This window comes from Oncorhynchus mykiss, chromosome 11 (assembly GCF_057628025.1).
Source record: "Oncorhynchus mykiss isolate SJ-2025 chromosome 11, ASM5762802v1, whole genome shotgun sequence".
Classification (NCBI taxonomy): domain Eukaryota; kingdom Metazoa; phylum Chordata; class Actinopteri; order Salmoniformes; family Salmonidae; genus Oncorhynchus; species Oncorhynchus mykiss.
In genome coordinates, this window is record NC_143032.1 from 53,849,763 (window position 1) to 53,875,836 (window position 26,074).

Consider the following 26,074-nt stretch of genomic DNA (forward strand, 5'->3'; position numbering starts at 1 on the left):
CAAAACTATTTTTCCCAGTCGGAGCTAGTTTTTGTTGTTGTTTTTGTTTAGACTTCCCAGTTGTTTTGAATGCTGCATTAATGCTCAGTGGGAGACTGCAGGGTATTCCCTTTTGAGTCAGGACCCAAAACTCATCTGTAGCGACCAGTGAATGCATTCGGTCACATGACAGCTCAATCAGCTGTTCGATTTCACTTACCGGCATGTCAGCTGAGCCAGGATCACAGTCAAACGGATTGGGAAGTAGGTCCCAAAGTGCTCTTCCAAGCCTCTGTGGGACACTTGGTGCTGCTTTTTGTTAGAAACATGCACAGCATGGTTGACTTTTGAAAGACTCTCCACCAATAAGAATTCTTTCCTCTGAATCGAGTGACTCATCTGTAGAATGTTTTTGTATTTCCCATGCATGCTTGCGTTCCGTTTCCCAAATATGTCTGTTACATAGGCAAGGAGACCGTCTTCATTACACAAAGATAAGAAAATCCTTTAAAAATAATATATATATATTTTTCTTTTACATCTATTGTGAATGACAACAGTCCTTCTCTCAACGGGAAAAGTCTTTGCAACACTCCCCGTTGATAACCACCGAGCCTCGGTGTGAAATAGTTTTGTAATGTTCTATCAGAGCAGTGGATATGTTTTGATGTTGTTTACAATCAAAGTTGCCTATTGCAGTGTATCTGAGTTCTGTGCTCAGCTCTTGCTGCTAGTTGCTCTCGGTGTATCATACAATGCGTCCATGTGGCAGAGGGAGACATTAATAACTAGAGGGCAGAGGCCTGCCTGCCGTCCCGCCATAGATGGAGCCGCATCTGTGCAAAGCCCACCATTCGATCCCATGGAAACAGTTTTTCGTCAATATACCCGCTCAGCACACTGAACATCCCCTGTGCTGTTTCATAGTCGGGAATTGTGAGAGAGAACAATATGTGCTCGTGAATAGCATCCTGCGACATGTACAGTACCAGTCAAAAGTTTGGACACACCTACTCCATTCAAGAGTTTTCTTTATTTTTACTATTTTCTACATTGTAGAATAATAGTGTAGACATCAAAACTATGAAATAACGCATATGGAATCATATAGTAACCAAAAAAGTGTTACACAAATCAAAATATATTTTAAGTTCTTTAAAGTAGCCACCCTTTGATGACAGCTTTGCACACACTTGGCATTCTCTCAACCAGCTTCACCTGGAATGCTTTTCCAACAGTCTTGGAGTTCCCACATATGCTGAGCACTTGGTGGCTGCTTTTCCTTCACTTTGAGGTCCAACTCATCCCAAACCATCTCAATTGGGTTGAGGTCGGGTGATTATGGAGGCTCGGTCATCTGATGCAGCACTCCATCACTCTCCTTCTTAGTCAAATAGCCCTTACACAGCCTGGAGGTGTGTTTTGGGTCATTGTCCTGTTGAAAAATAAATGATAGTCCCACTCTGCGCAAATCAGATGGGATTGCGTATCGCAGCAGAATGGTGTGGTAGCCATGCTGGTTAAGTGTGCCTTGAATTCTAAATAAACCACGGACCGTGTCACCAGCAAAGCAGCCCCACACCATCACACCTCTTCCTCCATGCTTCACGGTGGGAACCACACATGCTTAGATCATCCGTTCACCTACTCTGCGTCTCACAAAGACACGGCGGTTAGAAACAAAGATCTCAAATTTGGACTCATCAGACCAAAGGACAGATTTTCCCCGGTTAATGTCCATTGCTTGTGTTTCTTGGCCCAAGTAGGTCTCTTCTTATTGGTGTCCTTCAGTATTGGTTTCTTTGCAGCAATTTGACCATGAAGGCCTGCTTTCACTCAGTCTCCTCTGAATAGAAATTTCTGAGACTGGTAACTCTAATCAACTTATCATCTGCAGCAGAGTTAACTCTGAATCTTCCTTGGCCAGTTTCATCATAACGCTTGATGGTTTTTGTGACTGCACTTGAAACTTTCAAAGTTCTTAATTGTTTTGATTGACTGACCTTCATGTCTTAAGAGAAATGACAGTCCATCATTACTTTATCTTATTTGAGTTTTTTTTGCCATAATATGGACTTGGTCTTTTACCATAAGTTTATTTGGTTATGTCATGATTCCATATGTGTTAGCCATTCACCGTGGGAATGATTCAAGTGCAACAGTGAAGTGCGGCCCTTTCCTATGATCTAAGGGCACTTTCTGGTTTAATTTTCCTTTTAGATTTAGATTTTTAAGGTTAACCACATTACAAGGTTTTTGAGATATAACATCATCTTTGTATTTTTTTTGTATATTAAAAAACATGCGCTGGCACACACTCAGAATAATAGTTTGTGTGGAGGTGCTGACACAGTGAAGGCACAGGGATGCCGAACCGTTGGTAAATAACCATTCAATTGCCTGGAGTTTATACATGGAGTGGCAACATGGCAACTTTCTTTCTTTTGATATGTTTTCTTCTTTTTTTCTATATAACATTTTTCTCACAAGATTTTGGAAATTCTCCTGCGACTCCATTTTCATATCGGGAGACCCCACATAGTTTGCGAACCGCTGAATTAGACATAAACAGAGGCACATTTACATGGCTGGCTGAAATAAATATTTGCCCATATTGTCCTATTTGATTTAAAATGCACCTCTAACTGTTGATATATTCTCTCTGCAGGGTTTCCAGGTGCTGGTGGAGACTGAGTGGCTGGACTTTGGTCATAAGTTTGCTGACCGCTGTGGCCACGGGGAGAATTCAGAGGATCTGAACGAGCGCTGCCCGGTGTTCCTGCAGTGGCTGGACTGTGTGCACCAGCTGCAAAGGCAGTTCCCATGCTCCTTTGAGTTCAATGAGGCTTTTCTGGTGAGGAGGACCACCATAGACCTGAATAGAATGGAATCAAACTCACTTAGTCATTTAGAATCTGAGAATTGAGAGTTGGCTGCAACTCAAATGTTTATATTTGGATTAGTGTGAATTACAGTCATTTATTGGAGTGAGTTACTGTTTTATATCTGGCTGTGAGACCGGGATCTGTAATTACCATGGAGAGTGCTGTAATATTTTAGGCTCAGAGATGCATAGAATTTTTACTTTCACTATCATGATCATACCTGGGATTTGAGCATGCTCCTACATGTGTGTGTGTGTGCAGGTTAAAATGGTGCAGCACTCCTACTCCTGTCTGTTTGGCACCTTCCTGTGCAACAGTGGGAAGGAGAGAGAGGACAGGCGCGTTCGGGAGAGGACTTGCTCCGTGTGGTCACTGCTGCGACCAGCCAACCGCATCTTGAGGAACATGCTCTACTCCTCCCACTCCGAGACTGTATGTCTGAGCTCTTTTTGCTCACCCCTTTCATATTGGAACATTCACTGCATGCCTCAGATACAATGGGGTGACTTTTAGGGAACACCCTGGAGTGCTATAACTTATATTTGTCTACTTAAACTGTTCACGGTCCTAAACCTAAGCAATATCATTTTATCTATTTAAAACTGTGTTTTTGTGTACTTTTTTTTGCCTTGCTTGCTCAAGTGTGAATATTGTTTTCTGTCACATGTATTTATTTACAAGCCCCTTCTATATCTAAAGTTGTGGCTGTTGTTGTAGGTGCTCCACCCTGTGTGTCACGTGCGTAACCTGTTGCTGTGGACGGCAGTCTACCTGCCCAGCTCCTCCCCCACCACCCCCTCTGATGAGTCGTGTGCACCGTATCCTGTGCCAGGTGCCAACACAGAAGACACACCCCTGGGCAGGTGAGCCTGCCACTCGGCCATTTCCTCCCTGATATAAGGAGGGCCCCACAGCATAACCTGCTCCGCTGGCCTGACTGCTTTTGACTCGCTCAATGCAGAAGGGCGATATCGGCGGGCCCGCAGAAATTGTAGGCTAAGAGTTAAGGCTGTTTACAACATACCACAAAGTGTTTTGTTTTTGTGACCATTGTTATCGACGATAACTGTGGTGAGGACGTGGTTCAAAAACAATGCTGGAGTCCTTCCATATTTTATTTTCTGTGCAAGCTTAACTGTCTAGTTTTCCCTTGATGATTGGCTCATGGGGATATCGCTTAATTACAATGCTAATCTTACATCTTCTCAATCACTTGAGCTATGCTTCGCTCCATATTTTCTCATTTGTGGACATACTTGTCTTAATCCTGAACACACTGTAGTGATTAGTTGATTATATACCCAACCTCAGCTTCAATCATGAGGCCTCAAAGACACTGAGCCATTGTTTAGGGATGAAAGGCTGTTTTTTTCCCACATGCTAATCAACTCAATACCTCTTTCCTCCTTCGAAAGACGTCCGAAGACCCGTTCCTTCGATAACTTGCCCAGCGCCTGTGAGCTGGGGAGCTCGCTGGCCCCAAACCGGCGCTCCAGTGACCCGAGCCTGAATGAGAAGTGGCAGGACCACCGGCGCTCTCTGGAGCTCAACATTGCTGTGGGGCCCGACGCAGGGGGAGCTCAGGAACAGGATGGGCGGGCTAACAGCCAGCCTGTAGCAGCAGGGCCTCAGGCAGGCATGGATGACTCTGAGCTGGAGGACAGCCCTGAAGGCCAGCAGACTGAGCTGAGAGATGGAGCCTCCAAGGGGTCAGTATCAGCAGGAGAAGCGATAGAGCTGTCCATTGAGCTAGCTGTGGCAGAGGGACAGATGGAGAACATTCTCCAGGAGGCAACGAAGGAGGAAGCTGGTGCTGAGGCTCAGCGAGAGGTTAACGCTACTGCTGCCGTGGCTCGATCTCCGATCGATGCTAATGGAACAGAGACTGAGAAAGAGGTCAAGGCAAGTGATTTTGAGACTGATAAACAAGCTAACGCCAATGGGGCTGAGACTACTATAACTAATGGTCATCACCCAGGGAATGGCACAGATGAGCCTGAAGAGGAGTCTGGTGTGTCTCCAGCCAGTCCCCCCCTGCCCACCGATGTGTCCACGGATGTTCCAGAGGAGCAGGAGGCCCTAGAGAGGCGGGAGTCAGAGGAGCTGGTGGAGCAGGTTCTGGAGAACTGTACTGCCCAGGAGGAGCCAGAACACAACCCTACCCCCAGCACAGCCCAGCCAGCCCCCGCTGCCCCTAGAACTTTTACCAATGGCTTTGGAGAGAGGACACCAGAGGAGCCAGAGACAGCTGTGTATCTCCTCCCACTAGAGCCTGAGTCCAGCAGACACCACTCAGAGGCCCTGGTGCAGGCAGACCAGAGGTCTTCCCTCATGGAGAGTTCCACAGAGACTCTGACTGAAGAGGCCTGCAGCAGGCCAGAGGCCCCAGTGCAGGCACCCATCTGCCCAGGCCCCCAGCCCCGCACTGAAGGCAGGAGCCAACTTTCCTGTCTCAGGAGAGTGAACGGGGAGGCAGAGCCAGAGCAGGGGGCATCCAGGACTTTAAATGGAGGACACAAGCGGCCCTCTGTCAGTGCCTTCCAGTCTTTGAGTGCTGAGCCCAGCAGGGAGGGTCTATGTAATGGCGAGAGCTCAGAGGGGGAGCCCTGTGGTGGCCCTCACTGGGCCAAGGTGAATGGGGAGCGGGCCCAACTGAGCCGCCAGGTCTCCCTGGCCTCCTGCAGCTCCCTGACCCTCCATCGCCGGGGCAGCTGCTCCCAGCACCGCTGCTTCCACACCTTACTGGGGCGCCGCGCCGCCACGCCCAGCCCCGAACAGCCGGCCCGCAGTCACCTGGACGACGACGGGCTGACGCTGCACATGGACACCATCCAGCAGCGGCTGAGGCAGATTGAGGCAGGCCACCAGATGGAGGTGGATATGCTGAAGAAGCAGGTGCAGGAGCTGTGGAGCCGCCTGGAGAGCCATCACCACGCAGCGTCCCTCAGGATCAACGGAGACATCGGAGACGAAGTGGTAAGACCCAGGCTCGCCCTGCAGAGGAAGAACTTTTCAGTTAATTGCTGTAACAGAGTTGATTTGAGTCAGAATTTTCCCAAATTACTTGATCAGACTGACAATGCTGAGGAGTTTTTTTTTGTTATATTTGTGAGAAGTAGAGAACTTTTGAGGATCTAGACATTTAAGAGGAGAACCACCTAATTATGACTAATTAAGTAAGATGTGAAATTACAAAGATGCTGAGTTGTCTCATTCCCTCTCACTCAGACCTCAATGACAGACTCGGAGTGTAACCTGGACGCTAACTGCCTGTCGCGCTGCAGCACGGAGCTCTTCTCCGAGGCTAGCTGGGAGCAGGTGGATAAGAATGACACGGAGGTAAGCTGCCTGGCCGAATTGGATGATACACTAGGGGACGTGTATAAGGAGTGGAAGCTGAGTGATGGAGTATAGTGGCTGTAGAGATGCTAGCTGAGAACTTCAATTTGGCTGCCTGTTGCAGGTGACCCGCTGGTACCCGGACCACTTGGCAGCTCAGTGCTACGGGTGTGAGAGTAGGTTCTGGCTCGCCACCAGGAAGCATCACTGCAGGTAACCAACCACAGGCTCTTATCCTTGCTATGGTTTTAACTAGGCCCTGGATGCCCTCAGACGCACTGCTATCACTTCTGAGCTAATGAGACTTGGCTAAGGAGACACTACCTCAGTTCAAGCTTGTTGATTTCACTTTGTTTTGAGTTTCATGCTTTTGTTCCGTATGGGTCTTTTTTGGTTTGCAAATGTAAAATTACCTTATTATGCCCGCAGGTGGCACTGATAAATGACAAAGAAAGTTGTCATTCTATCATTACCGTTCTGTTATAGAAGACAAACATTTCGTTTTTTTTTTTCTTTATAGGTCAGATGAATGAATTTCATCTTTGGTTTTCTCATTTCCTCATTGCTATCCTTTACTTCCTGTTATGTGGGGGCAGCTTCAACATGCTATTTTGATGCCGCTCCAGATGCATTTCCACGCTGCTCCAAAAGCCGCATATCAATATGCTTTATCAGTGCTTTTGGCCTACTTGTTTAAAATCATCATTTGCTCATCCATAGTCGGCAAACTAGTTTATCCGCAACGTTTTTGTTCACACAATCCTCACAATGCCTCATCGTAGCCTGAATGGGTGCAGCTAAGTTGAGTGTTTTCCCTGTTAGGCAAACTGGAGCTGTGACACGGTATTTTGGCTTTGAACCCAGCTGTAAACGTGACAATCTTATTGTAACACTGTGTAGGGATGATTGCAGACTTATATGGTGTAATTGAGTGATTATTTGAATGCGATCATTCAAATCAAGGCCATTCAAGACAGACCTTTTCATTTTCTGTGCTACTGGTGTTGTCAAGACGATGGGGAAGGATTTTTTTTTTTTGAATCGGAGCCAAAAAGGGAGTGGCCTATAACAAAGTGTAGAGTTTGTTAGATATGGAACAGGGAAAGTAGGGGTTTTATCAGTATTTGTGAGTGTGGTAGGGAGAAAAGTAGCCTGTTGCCTGTCCTTGCAGTGCGGACTAGATGAGAGGGCTTGTGAGCCTGGTCTGAGCCAATCTCTGATGTTTGCAATTGTTCCATTCTCTACCCCCCCCCCCTCTCCTCCACAGTGACAGGGAGCATGTCCAAGAGGCCTGGTGAGATACGGCTCCTCTCTCCCCTCTCACCTACCTTCCCTCTAATCCTGCATCGCTCCACCTTTTTGGTTGACTTCATCCTAACCCACCCCCACCCCATACTGAATGGCTTTACCCCACTCAGTCTCTTTGTTGGCATTATTCTCTTCAAGAAGCTCAGAGATGGCTCTCCCATGACCCTGATGGTCTGCTCATTTCTGGTCCCGTTGGACGGATGAGCATGAAGCTGAGAGTGGCAGGCAGATGTCTGAAAAGATGATTTAACAACACCTGTTTTTCATGGCAGTGCAAGGGGTGCATTTAGTGAGTGTGCTGTAGTGGAAGGTTGAGGATTTTAGTCCCTTCACCAATACTTCCACCTGGAAACGTCTAATCGGTGACCTAAGTGTTGAGCCGCTAGTCTAAAAAGGTACAGAACAGCAGGAGCATGGTACCCCTCCCCCCCAATAGCACCTCATTATTCTGTACCTAGGCCTGTTCACTTCCTGCCACAGTGCTGCCCCCTGCATCTCTCCCCTCAGCATGCTGCAGGAGTCTGCTGAGTGCTTTAAGACATGATGTGACCAGGCTGGATATAAATGTTGCAGGGGGATTTTAGTGTGTTTATATATACTCTCGGGACCACTTGGAAAGTAGAATTTCCCCTATGAAATGCAGCCAGTCAGGTGAATGCTGCCATTGTGGTGTGTGAGAGACCAGCATGTTCTTACTTGCGAAGTATATGCATGGTATGAGCTCTGCATTAACTACCTTATGACTAGTTACTTGAAGATAATACATTTATTTGTATTTTATTTAATTATTATTAAGTTGAGCTGTGTGATTTGCTGACCTGCCAAACAATATTGATCCCTGATGTTAGACTGCCATTGCTCTGTACTGGTATCGATGAGGATACTGTTTCTTATCAGGGCCTCACTGTTACAAGTTATGATGGCTATAAAGATCAGGCACCTTTTGATAAAAAGGGTCTTACTCTTAAATGATGCTTGGGGTTTTGTCTCATACCCACTCACTGACTAAACAGCCCCTCTGTGAGCGAGGCTGAACCTGTGCTGCCTCTGTCTCCACCCTGTAGGAACTGTGGGAATGTGTTCTGTGCCAGCTGCTGCGACCAGAAGATCCCTGTGCCAAGCCAGCAGCTGTTTGAGCCCACTCGTGTGTGTAAGACCTGCTATGGCAGCCTCCAGATCAATACAACTCCCAACCCCATGGAGCTGGAGGAACCAATCACAGCCAGCTCCAACTAAGGACCTGGGAGGGGCTGGGCCTGCCAGCCAGCCACTGACACAGCCAGGCACACTGCTGAGAAGCCCAAGGAGCTGCAGAATGTCCCATGTGTGTGTGTGTGTTGCAAAATATGGATTTTCATGTATATAGGCCTGCAATGCCGGATGTAGTGGAGGAGGTGAATTAGGTATTTTTTGTGAGATGCTAAGCACTTTGAGTGGTGGTTATGCACAGGAATGAGTAAATGGGCAGACATATGGAGGGAGGAGGGTGTGTGTGACAACAGACAGGACGGCTGGTAGTGTTGGTGGAGGGACTGCGATGGAGTGAGGATAGCCTGCCTGGTCCCACTGGCCAGGGGGGGGCACAAGAGTGTCATCTCTGAATGATGCTGCAAAGTCTGAGGGCTTGTGTTCATCTGAAACATTTTAAAAAATGTATTTTTTACCCCCACTCACATTTCTCTCTGACGAGAAGTACCATCATCCATCCTCTAGTAAAACCTCCAGTGCTTCAGGAACCTCTTCCAGTGTCCAGAATAGGGCTGGACTGTGATGGCAAGACCTTTCAACGACATCTGGGGAACACCTGGATGAACTTGGGCAGAATTCTAACTTGAGTTATGTGTCTGAAGTTGGGACTCTACCCTAAGCAGGGAGAGGATTTGTGAGCCACTGAGATCTAACAAGTGTTAGTTTGAATGGCATCAAGGTATGAATCCTCACCTAGCTGGTTTCACTTTGCCCTCTCTTGGTGTGAATAGGTGCCATAAACCGATAACAGACCGTGTGGATCAGGGGTCAGCAAGCCTGTTCCTGGAGTGACGCAAATATGGCAGGATTTTGTTCCAACTAGGCGCCACGCCTGACCAACTGAGCTAATTGATCAGTTCAATGGTTGCCTAAATTAAACACACCTGGTCTTCTGGGTCGGTTAAATCAAACATGAAGTGCCTGCGGCCCTCCAGGACCAGGGTTACCTACTCCTGGTGTTGATAATGTTGACAGCTGGTATTATGACAGACAGCAATTCAGCACTGGCTCTCTCTTACACACGGAGTCCCTGACTGGAAATAGCATCTGATCTGAATGACAGCACGGTGGTGTTGTCACTTGATATCAAATACATAATACGCTCATGGGTTTTGTCTGCCAGGGAGAGGCTGTGGAAATTAACTCGTTAACTTTGCCTTCATGCCCTTCACTTAAAATTAGGATGACCCCCCCCCTAATTTACCCTGCAGGCACTGGGACCATGGTGGTGCTGAAGTGGACATGACATCATGTTCCATCCATCACAATCACGGTTTAATAGGAAGTGATGTAATGGTTGTCACTAAGGGATGTGCTTCTGTCATGTTTCTGCATCAGTTTCCTCCTGTAATGACAGGAACTCATTTAACAATATGTCCTTGTTAGCAGGAGGGGTGAACTAATTACCCAACACTGACTGCTTAGTTGCTATTTGTTGAACATTTAATTTTTATTGTAGGGCGTTCATTAGAGCCATAAATGCATCACAACGTGTCCCTTTGAACATCCTCATAGCCACCCTTGCATCATGTCCTATATAAACCAAGGAAGTGCTGGATAGTACAAGGTGATGAAATGTATAGTACAGCGTCTGTGTGGAACTTCCAGTGACACTAGAGGGTGCACTTCTCCTGGCTGGTTAGCGCAGTCTTCACCAGCTGAAATGAGATGAGTAGCTTCATTTATCTCCTCAGACACACCTTACCCTGCCCAAGGGCCATTCAATGACCTCCTCGCAGATACATTTTTGTAAAATAAATGAATAAATAATAAATGAAATAATATATTCACATAAGTATATACCATTGAAGAAACTGTATAGAATCCTTGAGTAGTGGTTCACTAAATTAGTCAGCAAAAGTATTTTTTTTTTTCATTTGTTATTTTTCTTTTTGTTGTTGATTGCAGACAAAACAAAGATGGATTTTTTTTCAGAGGACATGGTTACTTTTTTTTTGATGCTGCCGTGGTTTTACCTTTTTAATGCTATCACTACCTTTTTTCATTATTTATTGACTTTTTTTTAAAAAAATTTTTCAATTTTTGTCTCAAATTTAGACAATTGGATTGCCACAGGATAATCAGTGTTTATCAGTAGTGGATTTGAAGGGCCATGAGAAGATGACCCAAATCAATAAGAGATGGCCTATACTCTGACACACTGGTGGTCCAAAACAAGCAACCCTTGCTATACCCCCACTCATAATACAATATACACACTACCTCTACCATACACAGATCCAGACAAAGTCCACACGTACATGGACACAGAGATCGTCTCCCTGCCCTCGCAGTAGTTCAGATTTGCTTTTCAGATGTTCATAGTCAAGAATAACCTTTTTGTTATTGATTTAGTGTTCTACAGGCTATCCGTTGGAACATTAAAAGTACAAAACAACCCTAGACTATATCCTGACAATCATTAATACTGACACCTGTTGTACTAGCAAGGACACCTAATTGAGTTGCAGGATTTCAGCAAATTTGGTTCTAATTCACACATCTCTATCGGATCAGCGAGCCTATGTGCAAAAGGGCCACTGTATAGTTTGGACAGCCATTTTGTGAACTATTTGAGGGACAAAACTCGGGACTGTTGATTTCTTTCAATGCCCTTTTGAATCGCTTTTAGCATATATGTTTCAATGGGCTGAGCTGAGTAGTCCATAGCTTCAGATCTCGATGCCATGCAGGTCTTTTTGGTTATCATTTCCCAAACGGAGGTTTGACATTGAGGGCTACATAAGGTCCAAAGTAATGTCTGGCCACTAATTTACTTCTGGCTTCCAGCTGTGTCCCTGCCGCCTTCTGCCATGTCGAGGACGAAGCTAGTGGGTATCGGGCCGTTTCACCATCGCATGCATGATGGGCACCAAACTTGTCAATCCAACAATCCATTAATGTGAATGGTAAAAATATTTAAGTGACAATGTTTTTTGCGCAGCATTTAAGTTTATCAGAGTATACACTGCCACAGAAATACATTGAATAATAAAGCTGAAAATGAAAGTCTGCTGTTCTCGTCAGTATTATGTTACCCACAGAGGGGCTCATGAGGAATGAGCCTGTTTTTCTTTCGGTGCTGTTGTGGGGCATGGCTGGATGTGATGGCGATATGTGGTAGGGGTTGTATTTAACGCGTTGTCTGTCTGGAGGATCTCTCGCTACTCTTTGACCAGTTGGGAGTTTTTAGGGATCTTGGTCTTTTGCTTACTCAATCACTGCCCATCAAGTAGTTTCCTGGACGACGCATCGCTGCAATGGCACGGTAATCAGGTGTAAATGCAAGTGTGTTTGGGAGTGTGTACGAGATTGTGTGTCTCTCTGTCGGCGGGAGACTGGTGCCAAGCAGTTTTAACACAGGTCTGTAACAAAGGGATCACTTATGTGCTTTTCTTTTCCACCTTTTCCCTTCTCTTTAACAAGCACTTTCAACCTTCTCATGTCTCTGTCCAAGAAGACTTCATAGCTGTTTCCTGGAACAGGACATAGCTGTTTGTTTATTATCTATTTTGTTTTGTTGAATTTGCTTTAAAGAGAATTACATTGATGTAGAATTAAAGTAAAATACAATGGGCTATTTCCATCTATCATTTGCTAGCCGGAATAATTTCTCATGCAAAAGTTAATGATATGTAAACTGTATGGTGTAAAAAAATACATTAAAAAGGCATCTTGACACATTGCCAGGGTAGCTCAATCATGTTTAATGCGTGTACATTTTCAAAATTCAAGAAAACCTTTAGTTATTGTCTTGTATCGATGTATACTCATTGAATGCAAATTTGTGTAAATACACAACAGAAAACACAAACCCAAAAATCAAGGTAAAACTACTACTTCTGCTCTGAAATACTCATGCTCTTTGATGTGACAAATGAAGCTTTTTTTTGTTGATTTGTTTGAAAAAGAAGCGATTTTTAAACCCTGACAATTACTGGACTTCATAGATAGTTCACTGCACAGAAGTAAGAACAGGACATCTGTACCATAATAAGCAGCTGCAGACTCCAGAACGAGCTGAGGGCATGGTTAGCCGGCTCCACTGCCTGCTGTTTCAAACCAGACAAAGCTTATAGGCTTATTATTCATCTTAGGTATAGTTAAACAACACAAGGAACACTTGTAGCAAAACATTTGTCTGTTAGAAAGTATGGTAAGATACGCGTTGTTACTAAGCAATCATATGCAATTAGATATCAAAGTCCGTCTAGTCAAGAGGACCATACAAAGTTGATCCAAAAAGAAGACTGGTCATGTAGAAACAATGAATTTAGAATCCTGTTCAAAGTAAAGCTCAAGTGAAAAGCTCATGTGCATTGCTCTCTCGGAACACATTTTATTTAAACGGTACATGGGTTATTGAATGTTCGCAAGATTGACCGGCCATCGAAAAGCAAAAAACTACAGTATTGCATCTGGGACGATGAGATTTTGAGATTGGATTTCGAGTCTCCCTGCAACATAATTTCTCTCCCTACAACATCATTAGAAACACTTCTTTAAAAAATATAGACTTGGCTCTACCGGCCTATTATTCCCTTTTATCTATAAAAACTGGAACAACAATATTTACAACTTGATTTTAGTACTTATAAACAGTGTATCATAGATCCATAGGGTTTCCCTGCAAACGCTGCTCTGTTAAACAACCATTTCCATGAATACAGGTATCAGAAAGGACAGGATTGTCAAAGAAAATGTCCCCAGTGCAACAGTGTATGTGTTGGTAAATGGATCACGATTGCACTATATACAGGCGATGGGGTATGACTTGGTTTTCTGGTTGGTCGCCCCTCGATGGCGTAGCCATGTGCAGAGTGAACAGAGGCTCACGCAGCTCCTCTTCTAAGCCTCTCCTTATGTCACTCACACAGAAGACTGGTCCCATACCTGAAATACAGAGAGAGCCATAGAAGATCAACTCTACTCATGTGGGTCATTCCACCAATTAGGTTCCGTTTGAGTAGTGTAAACAAATCCAATTTTAACATTGTCATAAAGAGCACATTTTCAACTGAATAAAAATCAATATTTTTTTTTATCTGTAAAAAAAAAAAATACTATTAAGTGCCTGTCAACAAAGCAGGTTTACAACTTAATCTATATCTGCCATGAATGGAAGCTTGTTGAGTGCAACAGTGAGGGGCAATAACCATTTGTTACATTTCTAGCCTATCTATGGGTAACAGGGTTGACGTTATGTTCGTCCCACTCAGTTTTCCACCCGAAAACACCAGGAAATGGCCAAAAACAGTAGAACCAACTCGTCTGCTTTTACACTATGATTTGACTATTAGATGTTCAATGTCTCTTTAAAAAAAAATATATAATAATGAATAGTTTCACCATATTAAAACGAGCGTTCAGTTCATGTAACAGGGTTGACCTTAAAATGAATCACTAATATAACATGATATAAATCATCTTCAGAATTGACTTCGTCAAATCAACAAAATAACTAGGGCTCTATGATGGTGAAAACGTGGAGAAATGTTGGGGTTAGGTGGGTTAAAATCTTCCTAGAAGTCAGTGTGTGCACAGATGGCCATGTTAAAATGCTGAGTTTTGGCACTTTAGCAAGTCTATATTCATATTTAAAAAATCTGATTTATTGAATTTTCCATGTCTATCTTAAAGGGCACTTCATTTAATATAACAAGCTTTTACAATTTATACATTTGTGCACAATATCTACTTAAAATATTAATGGGACGCAAAGGGCACTCATTTCGTGGAATGACCCATGTAGTAATGGACTGTAGTGTACCAAATTCACAATCAATCCTAACATTTTTGGCCAATTGATGTAATAGTGATGGAATTCCTAGTGTGGGTGTGTATGATTGTACCTTATTGACAGGGGTGAGCTGTGTGCGGCGGTCAGAGCCGGTGTGGAGACGTTGGTGGTCGTCAAACCTCCCAGGGGATCTCTCTCTGCGGCTGTCTAGTCTGGGGCCTGGGGACTTCTCTCTGTCCAGGGGGCGTGCCGGGGACTTGTCCCGCCGGAACTCGGTTCGGCCCTCACGGTAGCGGTGTGGTGTGCTGGGCTCACGGTGAAGCCCCTCATGGCTGCCAGGGCCTGAGGCCAGACGCTTGGAGATGTGCTCTGTGTATGTGGGTGGACCTCTCTTACTGGGGCTGCTGTAGAGATGAGCAGAAGACAAATAAATGTATGGAGACAAATAAGCTGCTGTTGTTTCAGCTCAAATTAGAGAAAAGTCAGGGATAAAATCATTACCATGCAGATTTGGGCTTTAATCGACAAAATAACAATGGCTGCGATACACTGAGCGAACAAAAAAAATAAGAACACCTCGCTAATATTGAGTTGCACCCATTTGCCCTCAGAACAGCCTCAATTCGTCAGGGCATGGACTCTACAAAGTGTCAAGCGTTCCACAGGGATGCTGGCCCATGTTCACTCCAATGCTTCCCACAGTTGTGTCAAGTTGGATGTCCTTTGTGTGGTGGACCATTCTTGATACACACGGGAAACTGTTGAGCGTGAAAAATCCAGCAGCATTGCAGTTCTTGACAAAAACTGGTACGCCAGGCACTTACTACCATACCCCATTCAAAGGCACTTCAGTCTTTTGTCTTGCCCTCTGAATGGCACACGTACACAATCCATGTCTCAAGGATTAAAAATACTTCTTTAACCTGTCTCCTCCCCTTCATCTACACTGATTGTAGTGGATTTAAGTGACATCAGTAAGGGATCATAGCTTTCACCATGTCAGTCTTTCATGGACAGAGCATGTGTTCTTAATGTTTTGTACACTCGGTGTATATTTGGCTTCCAAGCTTTGCTAACAGCAATGCAAACTCAGAACAGTAGGTGGCACTGAAGCCCCTTTCAACATTTAGCACAAGACTTGTGACGCAGTGTATCTAGTATTCTAGTTTCCTTTGTTTACTTGTATGTGCATCTACTACCGTTCACCATAGATTTAGTTAATGGTACAGTAGTTCCGGTCCATTAGCTAAAGGTTTGGGGTCTAGAACATGACAGAGAGCGCTCACCCGCGGCTGGAGCCGGTCCTCTGCAGCTCCCCAGACTCCCTGACCAAGTTGCCCTTGCAGCAGATAACCCGCAGCTTGTTCTGATAGGACGAGGCCAGGTAGATGGCCCCGGAGGAGATTGCTGGACCCAGGTAACGGGGGTTAGGGATGTCCAGATGGGCTAGAACTGGAGGGCTACACACAGGTACACAGACACAAGCCTCATTTATACCTGGTTCTAACATGCTTCCTTTGTCTTGATCTTATCCACATTGTGATTGTGCCCACGTTGTAGCTGTTGCATCTACACATGGTAGTAACATGTGTCTCTCTTGTGTCCACTGTGTCCAGATATGCTGTTCCCTCCCTGTATGCAAATCATTTGACAGATATTCTTTCAAAATAATATTTGTATTTATTTGACATGAAAATACATCCCCTCATGAATGGTCTACCATATTACCAGTTAGACAGATTTGGACAGCAATGATTAAAAAAATGATCAATTCAAAATGAGAGACTACAAGGACAAAACCCTTGATGCTGCAATGATAATGAAAATATTTCATAAACCAAGAGAGGAATTGCTAAAAACTCAACCAAAGAAGAAAAACAACGCAACTGTCTTTTGCACCAAGTACACCGAGTGTTTGGAGAAAATGAAAGCAATCCTGATAAAGAACTGGCATATTCTACAATCGCACACCTCTTCAAGGAACCCCTACTAGTGGTCTATAAGTGTGATCGCAATATTGGAGATCTGACCTGCCCCCTGAGCCCACTCAAACACTCTTGACACCCATTCCAAATGGGAACTACAAATGTGGCTCATGTGCACAGTGCAATAGCACTATAAAAACATCCTTCTTCAGACACCCACATGCAGGTTGAGAAATCCCTGTTAGGGGTATCTCATCACCTGTTCATGTGGGAAAGCCTACGTAGGACAAACGAAAAGACAATTAAAACAACGCATGGCTGAACACGTCAGCTCAATCAGGTGTAAGAACATTGACTATCCAGTAGCAGCTCACAATGTTGAAGCTAACCATCCCATCTCCTCCCTCAAATACACAGGAGTTGAGCATGTTGCTCTACAAAGGAGAGGTAACATCGAGATCCTACTACTATAAAAGGGAGGCTTACTGGATATATCCTATCTAAAAACATTGACCCCTAGTGGTCTGAATATTGACTTTGATCTCAGGCCCTTATGAACAATTCTCTCTTTTATGAACAAGTCTTATACATTGATATATTCTTTCTACAGCCTGTCAGCGTACACCCAATATGTTCCCTCTGTTGATGATGCTAATTATGCATTATGGTTGGACCAAAAGATCACATGTAACAAATGAAATGAAATAGGAAACTTAAATATGTGAAAGTGAATTAAATAATGTATGTTGAAGCTAATATTATGTACAATATTACATTGTTTCCATATGATAACAATAGCCTAATATATTAAATATTTTTTTAACAGTTTCACTCAATTCCTTCTAAGTGACTTAATCATTATGACACACCCCTCACCATTGTCATTGGTTGCACTAATTGCACTGTTTGTCTACATAACCTGGTTAAAGAGTTAATGACATTACCCTGAAAAAGGCACAGTGATGCTGAAAGGTTGGTGATTTTCCCAATAAATGACTGGGAGTTTATATATGGAGTGTGACACGTTTTTTTTTTATATAGCTTTAAGACGCATATTGATGCCATAAGGTAATGGTGTGACTTGTCAATGATTTTAGAGGACAAGATAATGATGGTTTAAATGATTTGACTGTCCAGGTCTGTCTACACTTGTAAGATATCCAAACACAATGTTTTTCTGACTACCTCCGGATGTGGTCAGAAAGATCACAATCCGATCACAATGTGTCTTAATCGTTTACATCTGTCTGAAAATGTGGGCACAATCAGAATGTTGACAAGATCAGGACAAAGGACGCATTGTTAGAACCAGGTATAAACAGGGCTATAAATGCAGGGTTAGGACCAAGGCCTAGATTCAATCAGCTAGAGCATTAATCAGCGTTAAACAGCGTTAGCCGAGATCTGCATAAAATATGTTTTTGCGGTGTTGGACGTGTAACTGCTGTATGACCTGGCAAATGCCGTAGGTGAGTGGCTTCTTGTGTGTCACAAAACACTCCTTTCATTATTATTATTCCTACTGCGTTAAGGCATCTCGGCTACGCGAAGCGAACCTATGTGCGCACATACTCCCTAAAGACCTTCGCTTGAAAAACGATAAACGGCAATATTACGGTTTGTCCCTTTTGAGCCATTGTAGCACCAACATAGCAAGAAACACTTCCTCTAAATAGTCAGAATTTAATTTAGATGTTTCTGCCAAGGAGGTCTTTGTCGCGCAATTTTAACTAAGATAACTAATGTTTGGTTCAGTATTTTTAAGTGAAAAAATGGGCTTGAAAACTTGTCTTCTCTTGACAACAAACACTTCATGTTTAGGAGTAGCACTGTTATGACAACAAACACTCCTACTCGGAGTGGTACTGTTGACCAATCACCGACGAAGGGGTGTAGACTTCGGCTACTAAAGTCTTTGCACGAACAGCTCCCCAAAGACCAAAATGAACAAAAACGTCACAAAATGTTGTCATAACGCAGAAACTGTTTAGCTTTTAAAAGTAAAAAATGACACTAGGAAGTATAGGCTCAATTGATTTTAGATATAAATGTCAAACCATTGTTAGGCTAATGTATGTTTTCATGTTCATTTGGATGGGGGGGATTTATAGCCATTTACATCAGTATTATTTGAGTGTCTGAACTTTTTAAGTTTACTGTATGCTTCCCAGTAGAAACAGTTTGCGCATATATCATGGAAACATTTTTGTACGTTTTTAGTTTTTTGGCAGGGTTTTTTCCTGGTATTCATGCAGCAAAAAAAAAATATTCAGTCAAAATTCGGTAGCCGAAGTCGATGCCCCTTCGTCAGTGATTGGTCAACAGTACTACTCCTAGTAGGAGTAGTAACATGATGTTTGTCATTCAACACGACGACTAGTTTTGTTGCACATGAGAAATACTGCACCAAACTGCTTAGCCAAGTGTAAAACTGTGATTAAAAACCTCCTTGGCAAAAACGTCAAAATGAATGACAGATTTCTTGATTTATCTTAGATTAATTCTGACTATTTTGAGGAAGTGTTCAAAACTCATTTTATTTGTCACATGCTTCATAAACAACTGGTGTAGACTAACAGTGAAATTATAACTTGGTACTTATGGGTCCTTTTCCAACAATGCAGAGTTAAAGATATTTTCAAATGAAAGCAGTAACACAAATAAATACACAGTGAATAACGTGTAAAAATACAGGGAGTACCAGTACAGAGTCAATGTGCAGGGATACGAGGTAATTGAGGTAGCGATGTACATATAGGTAGGGGTAAAGTGACTAGGCAACAAGATGGAAAATTGACAGTAGCAGCAGTGTGTGTGTGTGTGTGTGTGTGTGTGTATTTGAGGTCTAAATACAGTATGTGTCCGTGTGTGGGTCCAGTGTGTTTGCATAGGGTCAGTGCAAAAAACGTTCAATGCAGGTAGTCAAGAGTAGTAATTTGATTAGCTATTAGCAGCCATATGGCTTGGGGGTAGAAGCGGTTCAGGGTCCTGTGGGACGTTCTCACCACCCTCTGTTGCGCCTTGCAGTCGGGTTTCTTTCAGTTACTGTACCAAGCGGTGATGCAGCTAGTCAATATGCTCTCAATGATGCAGATGTAGAACTTTAAGGATTTGAGGGCCCATGTCAAATCTTTTCAGCATCCTGAGGGGAAAGTGGTGGTGCCAGTCTTCACTACTGTGTGGTTGTGTGTGTGGACCATGTTAATTTCTTAGTGATGTGGACACCGAGGAACTTGACGCTCTCGACCCGCTCCACTAAAGCCCAATCGATGTGAATGAGGTCATAATCACCCCTCCGTTTCCTGTAGTCCACAATCAGCTCCTTTGTCTTGCTGACATTGAGGGAGAGGTTGTTGTCTTGGCTGCCAGGTCTCTGACCACCTCCCTATAGACTGCCTCATTGTCAGTGTTCTGGCTATGAGGTTGCTACAGGGGCTCAAGAGGGACAAACAACAGTAATATTGCAGAATTTTCTCTCTCTTTTTTTGAAATGAAGGTCATTAGGGAGTATGAGCGCAAAGACGGCTGCTTCGGCTGCATGAACTTCTAACTCGGCTGCATGGGGGTTTGTCAGATTATAGTCGGGTGTGGTTTTGTTTCATCCAATGGCAGTGTCCACGATAAGATAAAGATGCTAACATGGGACGAATGTCATTAAAACATTGTTTGTTTGGTTGACAAGATGAACTCTGCTCATTAGTCAGTCATGCGCGGCGGACCCTCAAGACTTCTGCAAATTTCATCTTTTGTCGCCTCGAGCTGCAAGCCAACTGCTTGTGTTTTTAAGGACGCTACCCTACTACCATTGAAGTCTGAGACCTTTGCCGCTTACGGCGGCTCGTGTGTAAGAGCCCTTGACCTGCAGTCAATTGACCAACTTACCCTCTACTGTCCTCATGGGTCAACTGTTCTTAATATTTTTTGTTATTTCAGAATTAAGTATCACTTATACAGTGCATTCGGAAAGTATTCAGACCCCTTGACTTTTTCCACAGTTTGTTACAGCCTTTTTCTCAAATTGATTGATGAAAAAAATAAATATGTAATCTACACACAATACCCCATACTGACAAAGCGAAAACAGGCTTTAAGAAAATGTTGCACAAAAAATAATAAAATACCTGATTTACATAAGTATTCAGAGCCTTTTCTATGATACTCTAATTGAGCTCAGGTGTATCCTGTTTCCATTGATCATCCTTGAGATGTTTCTACAACTTTATTGGAGTCCACATGTGGTAAATTCAATTGCTTAGACATGATTTGGTAAGGCAAACACCTGTGTGTCTATATAAGGTCCCACAGTTGACAGTGCATGTCAGAGCAAAAACCAAGCCATGAGGTTGAAGGAATTGTCCATAGAGCTCCGAGACAGGTTTGTGTCGAGGCACAGATCTAGGGAAGGGTACCAAAACATGTCTCCAGCAGTACAGAGAGATCTTTGATGAAAACCTGCTCAGGACCTCAGACTGGGCCGAAGGTTCCCCTTCCAACAGGACAATGACCCTAAAGCACACAGCCAAGACAAAGCAGGAATGATTTCGGTACAATGTCCTTGTGTGGCCCAGCCAGAGCCTGGATTTGAACCCAATCAAACATCTCTGGAGTGACCTGAAAATAACTATGCAGCGACGCTCCCTATCCAACCTGACAAAGCTTGAGAGGATCTGCAGAGAAGAATGGGAGAAACTCTCCAAATACAGGTTTGCCAAGCATGTAGCATCATACCCAAGAAGACTCAAGGCTGTAATAACTGCCAAAGGTGCTTCAAGGTACTGAGTAAAGTGTCTGAATACTTATGTTTTTGTGGTTTTTTTTTACCTGTTTTTGCTTTGTCATTATGGAGTATGGTGTGTAGCTTGATGAGGGGGGGAAAACATTTTAATCCATTTTAGAATAAGGCTCTAACGTAACAAAATGTGGAAAGGGTCTGAATACATTCCGAATGAACTGTGTGTATTAAAGTAGTAAAAGTGAAGTATTTGGTTCCATAGTCATAGAACACAATGACTACATCAAGCTTGTGACTCATTTGTTGGCTGCATTTGCTGTTTGCTTGGGTTGTGTTTCAGATTATTTTGTGCCCAATAAACATTAGTGTTAAATAATGTATTATGTCATTTTGGGGTAACATTTATTGTAAATAAGAATAGAACACTTCTACATTAATGTGAATGCTACAATGATTACGGAATCGTGAATAATAATAACAAATATCATACACCCCCAAAAATGTTAACCTCCCTTGTTATTGTAGTAGTGAGAGGTTAGCATGTCTTGGGGGTATGATATTTGTGCGTCTAACTTTCTCACTCATCATTATTCACAATTCATTCAGGATTATCCGTAATCATGGTAGCATCCACATGAATGTATAAGTGTTGAGAAACATATTCTATTCTTATTTCCAATAAAAATGCCTCCAAAATGACACAACCCATCTGTGTGAGGTGTTTACTTTCATTGCAAAGTAGATTTAACAAGAAGAGCTGTATGACCCTGATTTAGCCCACTGCAGTAAAAGATTCAAAGGTTAAAAGGTTAACGCAAGCCGCTTGTGGATTTGACAGCTCCAGTTCCACCTCTGACACTGCCAAAACAACCGATGCGGATGTCAATCTGATTTCATCTAGCCCCAAGTCTGGAGCAACAATACCCATCAGTCAATTCTGAGAGTTGAGAGGAATTAATAACATCATGCTAAAATCAATCATGTCTGCCATTTAGCACAATGGATGAATAGAAAATGAAAATCAGACATGGGGGGGGACGTTATTGGAGATCACTTCTCTATTATTGTGTGTGTTATTCTCAATTTGTGGCATTGATTGTGGTCGCATAGGCCTACTCGGACAAATACTGAAGCGTTTGTCATGTGCAAGTTCTTATTGTGTGAGTTTGTGTTTCGGTCGTTTTTTCTTTACCCAAGAGCAGCATGTCCCTGAACCTCGATCACATCCAAGGAGTTAAAGTATGTCACAAACAGGTAGGGCTCTCTGTAAGCTGTTCAAGACAGATAAGGAAAGGGTTACGTTACAAAAGTCACGAAATACGCTACTGGTACTCAGATTCACATTTCTAGCAATGTTCCACAACGCATACCACTTTGTTAGAACTGTACTATGTGAAGATACTAATACTGTATACTATACACACCAAAGGCCAGGGGCAGACGACTCCATTTGATTTCTTCAGTGCGGCTCCTTCGTCCGTATGCGTCCACAAACACTCCAAACTCTGTGACAGAACAATAGTCCTTAACTACTGTGTCGATGAATGTACCTTGGAATGTTTTACAATCATTCTGTGGTTGTGTGGGGGCAATACAACACAATGTTATGTGATATGTACAGTAAAACAGGTAATACAATATCACCACGGTAAGATGAATTTATTGCAATTGCAAATGTCAAGACAGATCTCACCATGGAAGCAGAGCAGGTACTCCTCCTTCTGCAGAGTGCTGGTGACCTGCATTATGGAGATGGGGAAGCTATGGGAGGAGGAAGCAAACACCGCCGAGGCCAACGACATGTCCTTCTTATCCAGGAACTCTACAGGGGCGACACAGTGTATAACACGCTCTCTGTCACAGATAGGGTGGTAGGTAACCTAGTGGTTAAGAGCGTTGGGCCTGTAACTGAAAGGTCACTGGTTCTAACCCCGAGCCGAATAGGTGAACAATCTGTTGATGTGCCCTTGAGCAAGGCACTTAACCCTATGCGTTTAGGGTTGCATGAGCGTTCATGCAAGTTGTTCTGGATAAGCGCATATGCGGAATGACTAAAATGTAAATATAGAATCAGCATTAGAATAACCATGGAAAGGATTTAGTGGCATCAACCTTTTTAACACGTGAATAGTGGAGTGGCTTATTTACATGTAGCATTTTTGGATTGGTCACAGTTCATTTTCTGGTACTCATGAGTTCCAGTGGGTTTACTGAGAGGAACGACCAACAACGAAAGCCACTAACCCTCCAGGACATACTGCTTCATCTCAATCTCATAGAATTTGTTGGTGCCGATGATGATGCTGTAGCTGGTCAGGTGGATGCAGCTGCAGGGCTCCAGAGTCTCTATCTCCTGATGGAGGGGTGGTGGAAGGAGGTTGTTAGAGAACTAGCGAGGGAAAACAGCTGCTGGACTGATAGGAGGAACAGACATTTCTTCAGTTGCAGTTCAATATAAATGAGCTGCATGTCTAGTCACTGTGAGCTGTCTTGTGGGTCAATTTAATTTCCTCTGTAACCAGAAAGTTATGTGTTTATCGTTCCATCTGATCATTTGTTTCAACTTTCAGGTGATACTCACCTTGCGAATGCAGAACTTGTTGAGATTGTCATTGTAACGCAGAATTGTAATCTTGTTAGGCATTGCTGCACAGATACAAGGCCCATTATCTATCTGTAGACAGACACATCCACAAAGTCATTGACAGTTATGATAAGGGATAAGCATTTCTTTGGTCAAAGGATGACCAATTGAATCAATGCCCGCAACCCCTAAGAAACCACTAGACTTACTCTGCCTGCAGAGAAGAGGTGGCAGCCCTTGACCGTCTCAAAAATAAATGGTTCCAGTTCAGACTGGGCAGGCAGGTGGGACTGGGCCAGAGACTGCTTCACCTTTTTAATCTCCACCAGACACAGCGCCCTCTCATCCCCTACAGGCCAAACACAGACATTACCCCTCCCTTCAATTCAGTCGGACTGACAAATAAATGAGACAGTCGACGATGTACTGTATATATGTGCTGTTATCACTGATTGAGTCAAGTCGGCTTTCATACCAACAATCATCAGCAGCTTCTCATGCTCCTTCATGATGTGGATCTGGAAGACGGAGCCCAGGCCAGGGATGTGGGTCAGGGAGTTTTTGATTACATTCAGGGCGTACAGACCCTCCTCAGAGCCCACTAACACTATCTGTGAGAGGGGAAAGAGCACACGTCACTGGTAGTGTACTGTACACTGTGGGACTACATGAAGTGCATATGTTATCAACACACGTAAAAGTGGTAAGGCGGAAGAGAAAAACTATCAACCCATACACTCAAAAGTCTAGTTTACTCTTCATTATATTACCTGGTCTGTGAGGGGGAGAGTACAGTTGATGTCAAGCCTGTCATCTCCCTCCAGCTTCAGCAAAGAGTTCCCAAGCAGTTTCTGGTGGACGGGAGACAGAAACACAGGAGTCAGGAGGCTCACAGGTTCAGTGTGGTGGGAGAGGCACAGTCGGGAAGCTGTCAGGCTTGGTATAGGAACAGAAAGTGGGTTTATATTAAGGTAGTTGGGTGGGTGCAGAAACAGGGTAATCAGGCAGAGTGAACGGGGGGGGGGGGGGGGGTAGAGAGACTCCACAAAAGGGGTGTCAAACTCATTCCACGGAGGGCTGAGTTTCTGTGGCTTTTTGGTTTTTCCAATCTACTAAGGACCTAGACAACCAGGTGAGGGGAGTTCCTTACTAATTAGCGGCCTTAATTCATCAACCAAGGACAAGGATGGAGCGAAAACCCACGGACATCCGGCCCTCCGTGAAATGAGTTAGACACGGGCTCTACGTGGTAAGAAGTGAAAGCTGACAGTACTACCAGACAGACCACTTGTCCTGGCTACAGGAAGGCCTATTGTGTGCATAGGGCTGGTTATATCACTGTAATAGGCTCTGTGATGAGTATGTTCACTCATCATGAAAGTTGAACACCTCGCAAAACATGACATTTGAGTAAAGAAATATACAGCGAAAAATGCTATCCAAGGATCTGATCACAATACATCAAATCAAAGATATTGAACAAAAGATAGTTGCCAGGTGCTACAACAGTCAGACAATCACTCACAGTCAACACAACTTCGATAAGACAATAGAGGAAAGGATGGTGGGGACAACCAGCGTGTGGTCACAGCGTGAGGTGAACAGCAGGAAGATGACCACGCGCTCAAGACAAACATGCACAGCATTATTCTGTTTTGTCATTGTAAATGTTGTACTGTAATCGTAAATGTATTATCATTGTAATTGCGTGTATAAAGTGCCTGTGTGTCTGGTATCAACAGGAAAGCAGACAAAAGTAGCCTCGTTAGACTCTTTACCTGGACCAGAGGAGACAGAACCATCTGTGTTTTGGACACAGCAGCCTATGGCAAGTGAAACCCCATGGAGCAGGCAGAATAGAGCAAATCAACAAAACATGCCCACATACAGGGACATACAGTATGACATGATGAAAAAGCAACAAACAGGAATGAGAGAGAGAGAGAGAGAGAGAGAGAAAGTGAGAGAGAGAGAAGAAGAGGGACAATTAACGCCACATATAAGAGACATCATGGATTATTTATAAAACTTTACTACTGCAGTAAATTATTAAAAAACAAAACAATTCACAATTATTTATACAGATTTAATGGATGGATGCATTATACTCAGGGTCCTATCAAGCATACAAGTATGCTGTAGCGAAGAAGAAATCTGATGGTAAATGTAAAGTATAACCCTCATACAGTAAAAATACTGTTTTAACCTTTGATGAGTCAGACCTCAGGCATCCAAACAGAGAAACTACCTTAAAAGACAATAGCCAGGGAATCAGGTCTATATTTCCACCTGGTATTAATGACAGATATATAGTGTAGGTGAACGCTGAATGAG

At 43.6% G+C, this 26,074-nt stretch overlaps 1 protein-coding gene across 4 annotated transcripts in view; it reads right to left on the minus strand.

Moving 5' to 3' along the window:
- Positions 1 to 12,446: 12,446 nt before the first annotated feature.
- citb (citron rho-interacting serine/threonine kinase b) overlaps positions 12,447 to 26,074 on the minus strand; it is a 57,225-nt gene continuing 43,597 nt past the window's right edge. For 2 of the 4 annotated variants that reach the window (XM_036935731.2, XM_036935734.2), the window contains 11 exons: positions 24,511 to 24,591; positions 24,216 to 24,351; positions 23,950 to 24,089; positions 23,738 to 23,830; positions 23,401 to 23,509; positions 22,850 to 22,978; positions 22,581 to 22,661; positions 22,349 to 22,427; positions 15,786 to 15,959; positions 14,612 to 14,903; positions 12,447 to 13,652 (listed from right to left, as the gene is read on the minus strand). In XM_036935731.2, the coding sequence (XP_036791626.1) occupies positions 13,629 to 13,652; positions 14,612 to 14,903; positions 15,786 to 15,959; positions 22,349 to 22,427; positions 22,581 to 22,661; positions 22,850 to 22,978; positions 23,401 to 23,509; positions 23,738 to 23,830; positions 23,950 to 24,089; positions 24,216 to 24,351; positions 24,511 to 24,591 (1,338 nt within the window). In that variant the 3' untranslated portion in view covers positions 12,447 to 13,628. Of the gene's footprint in view, positions 13,653 to 14,611; positions 14,904 to 15,785; positions 15,960 to 22,348; positions 22,428 to 22,580; positions 22,662 to 22,849; positions 22,979 to 23,400; positions 23,510 to 23,737; positions 23,831 to 23,949; positions 24,090 to 24,215; positions 24,352 to 24,510; positions 24,592 to 25,518; positions 25,564 to 26,074 lie in introns of all 4 variants that reach the window. The other 2 variants (XM_090190450.1, XM_090190449.1) reach the window with 2 other exon arrangements.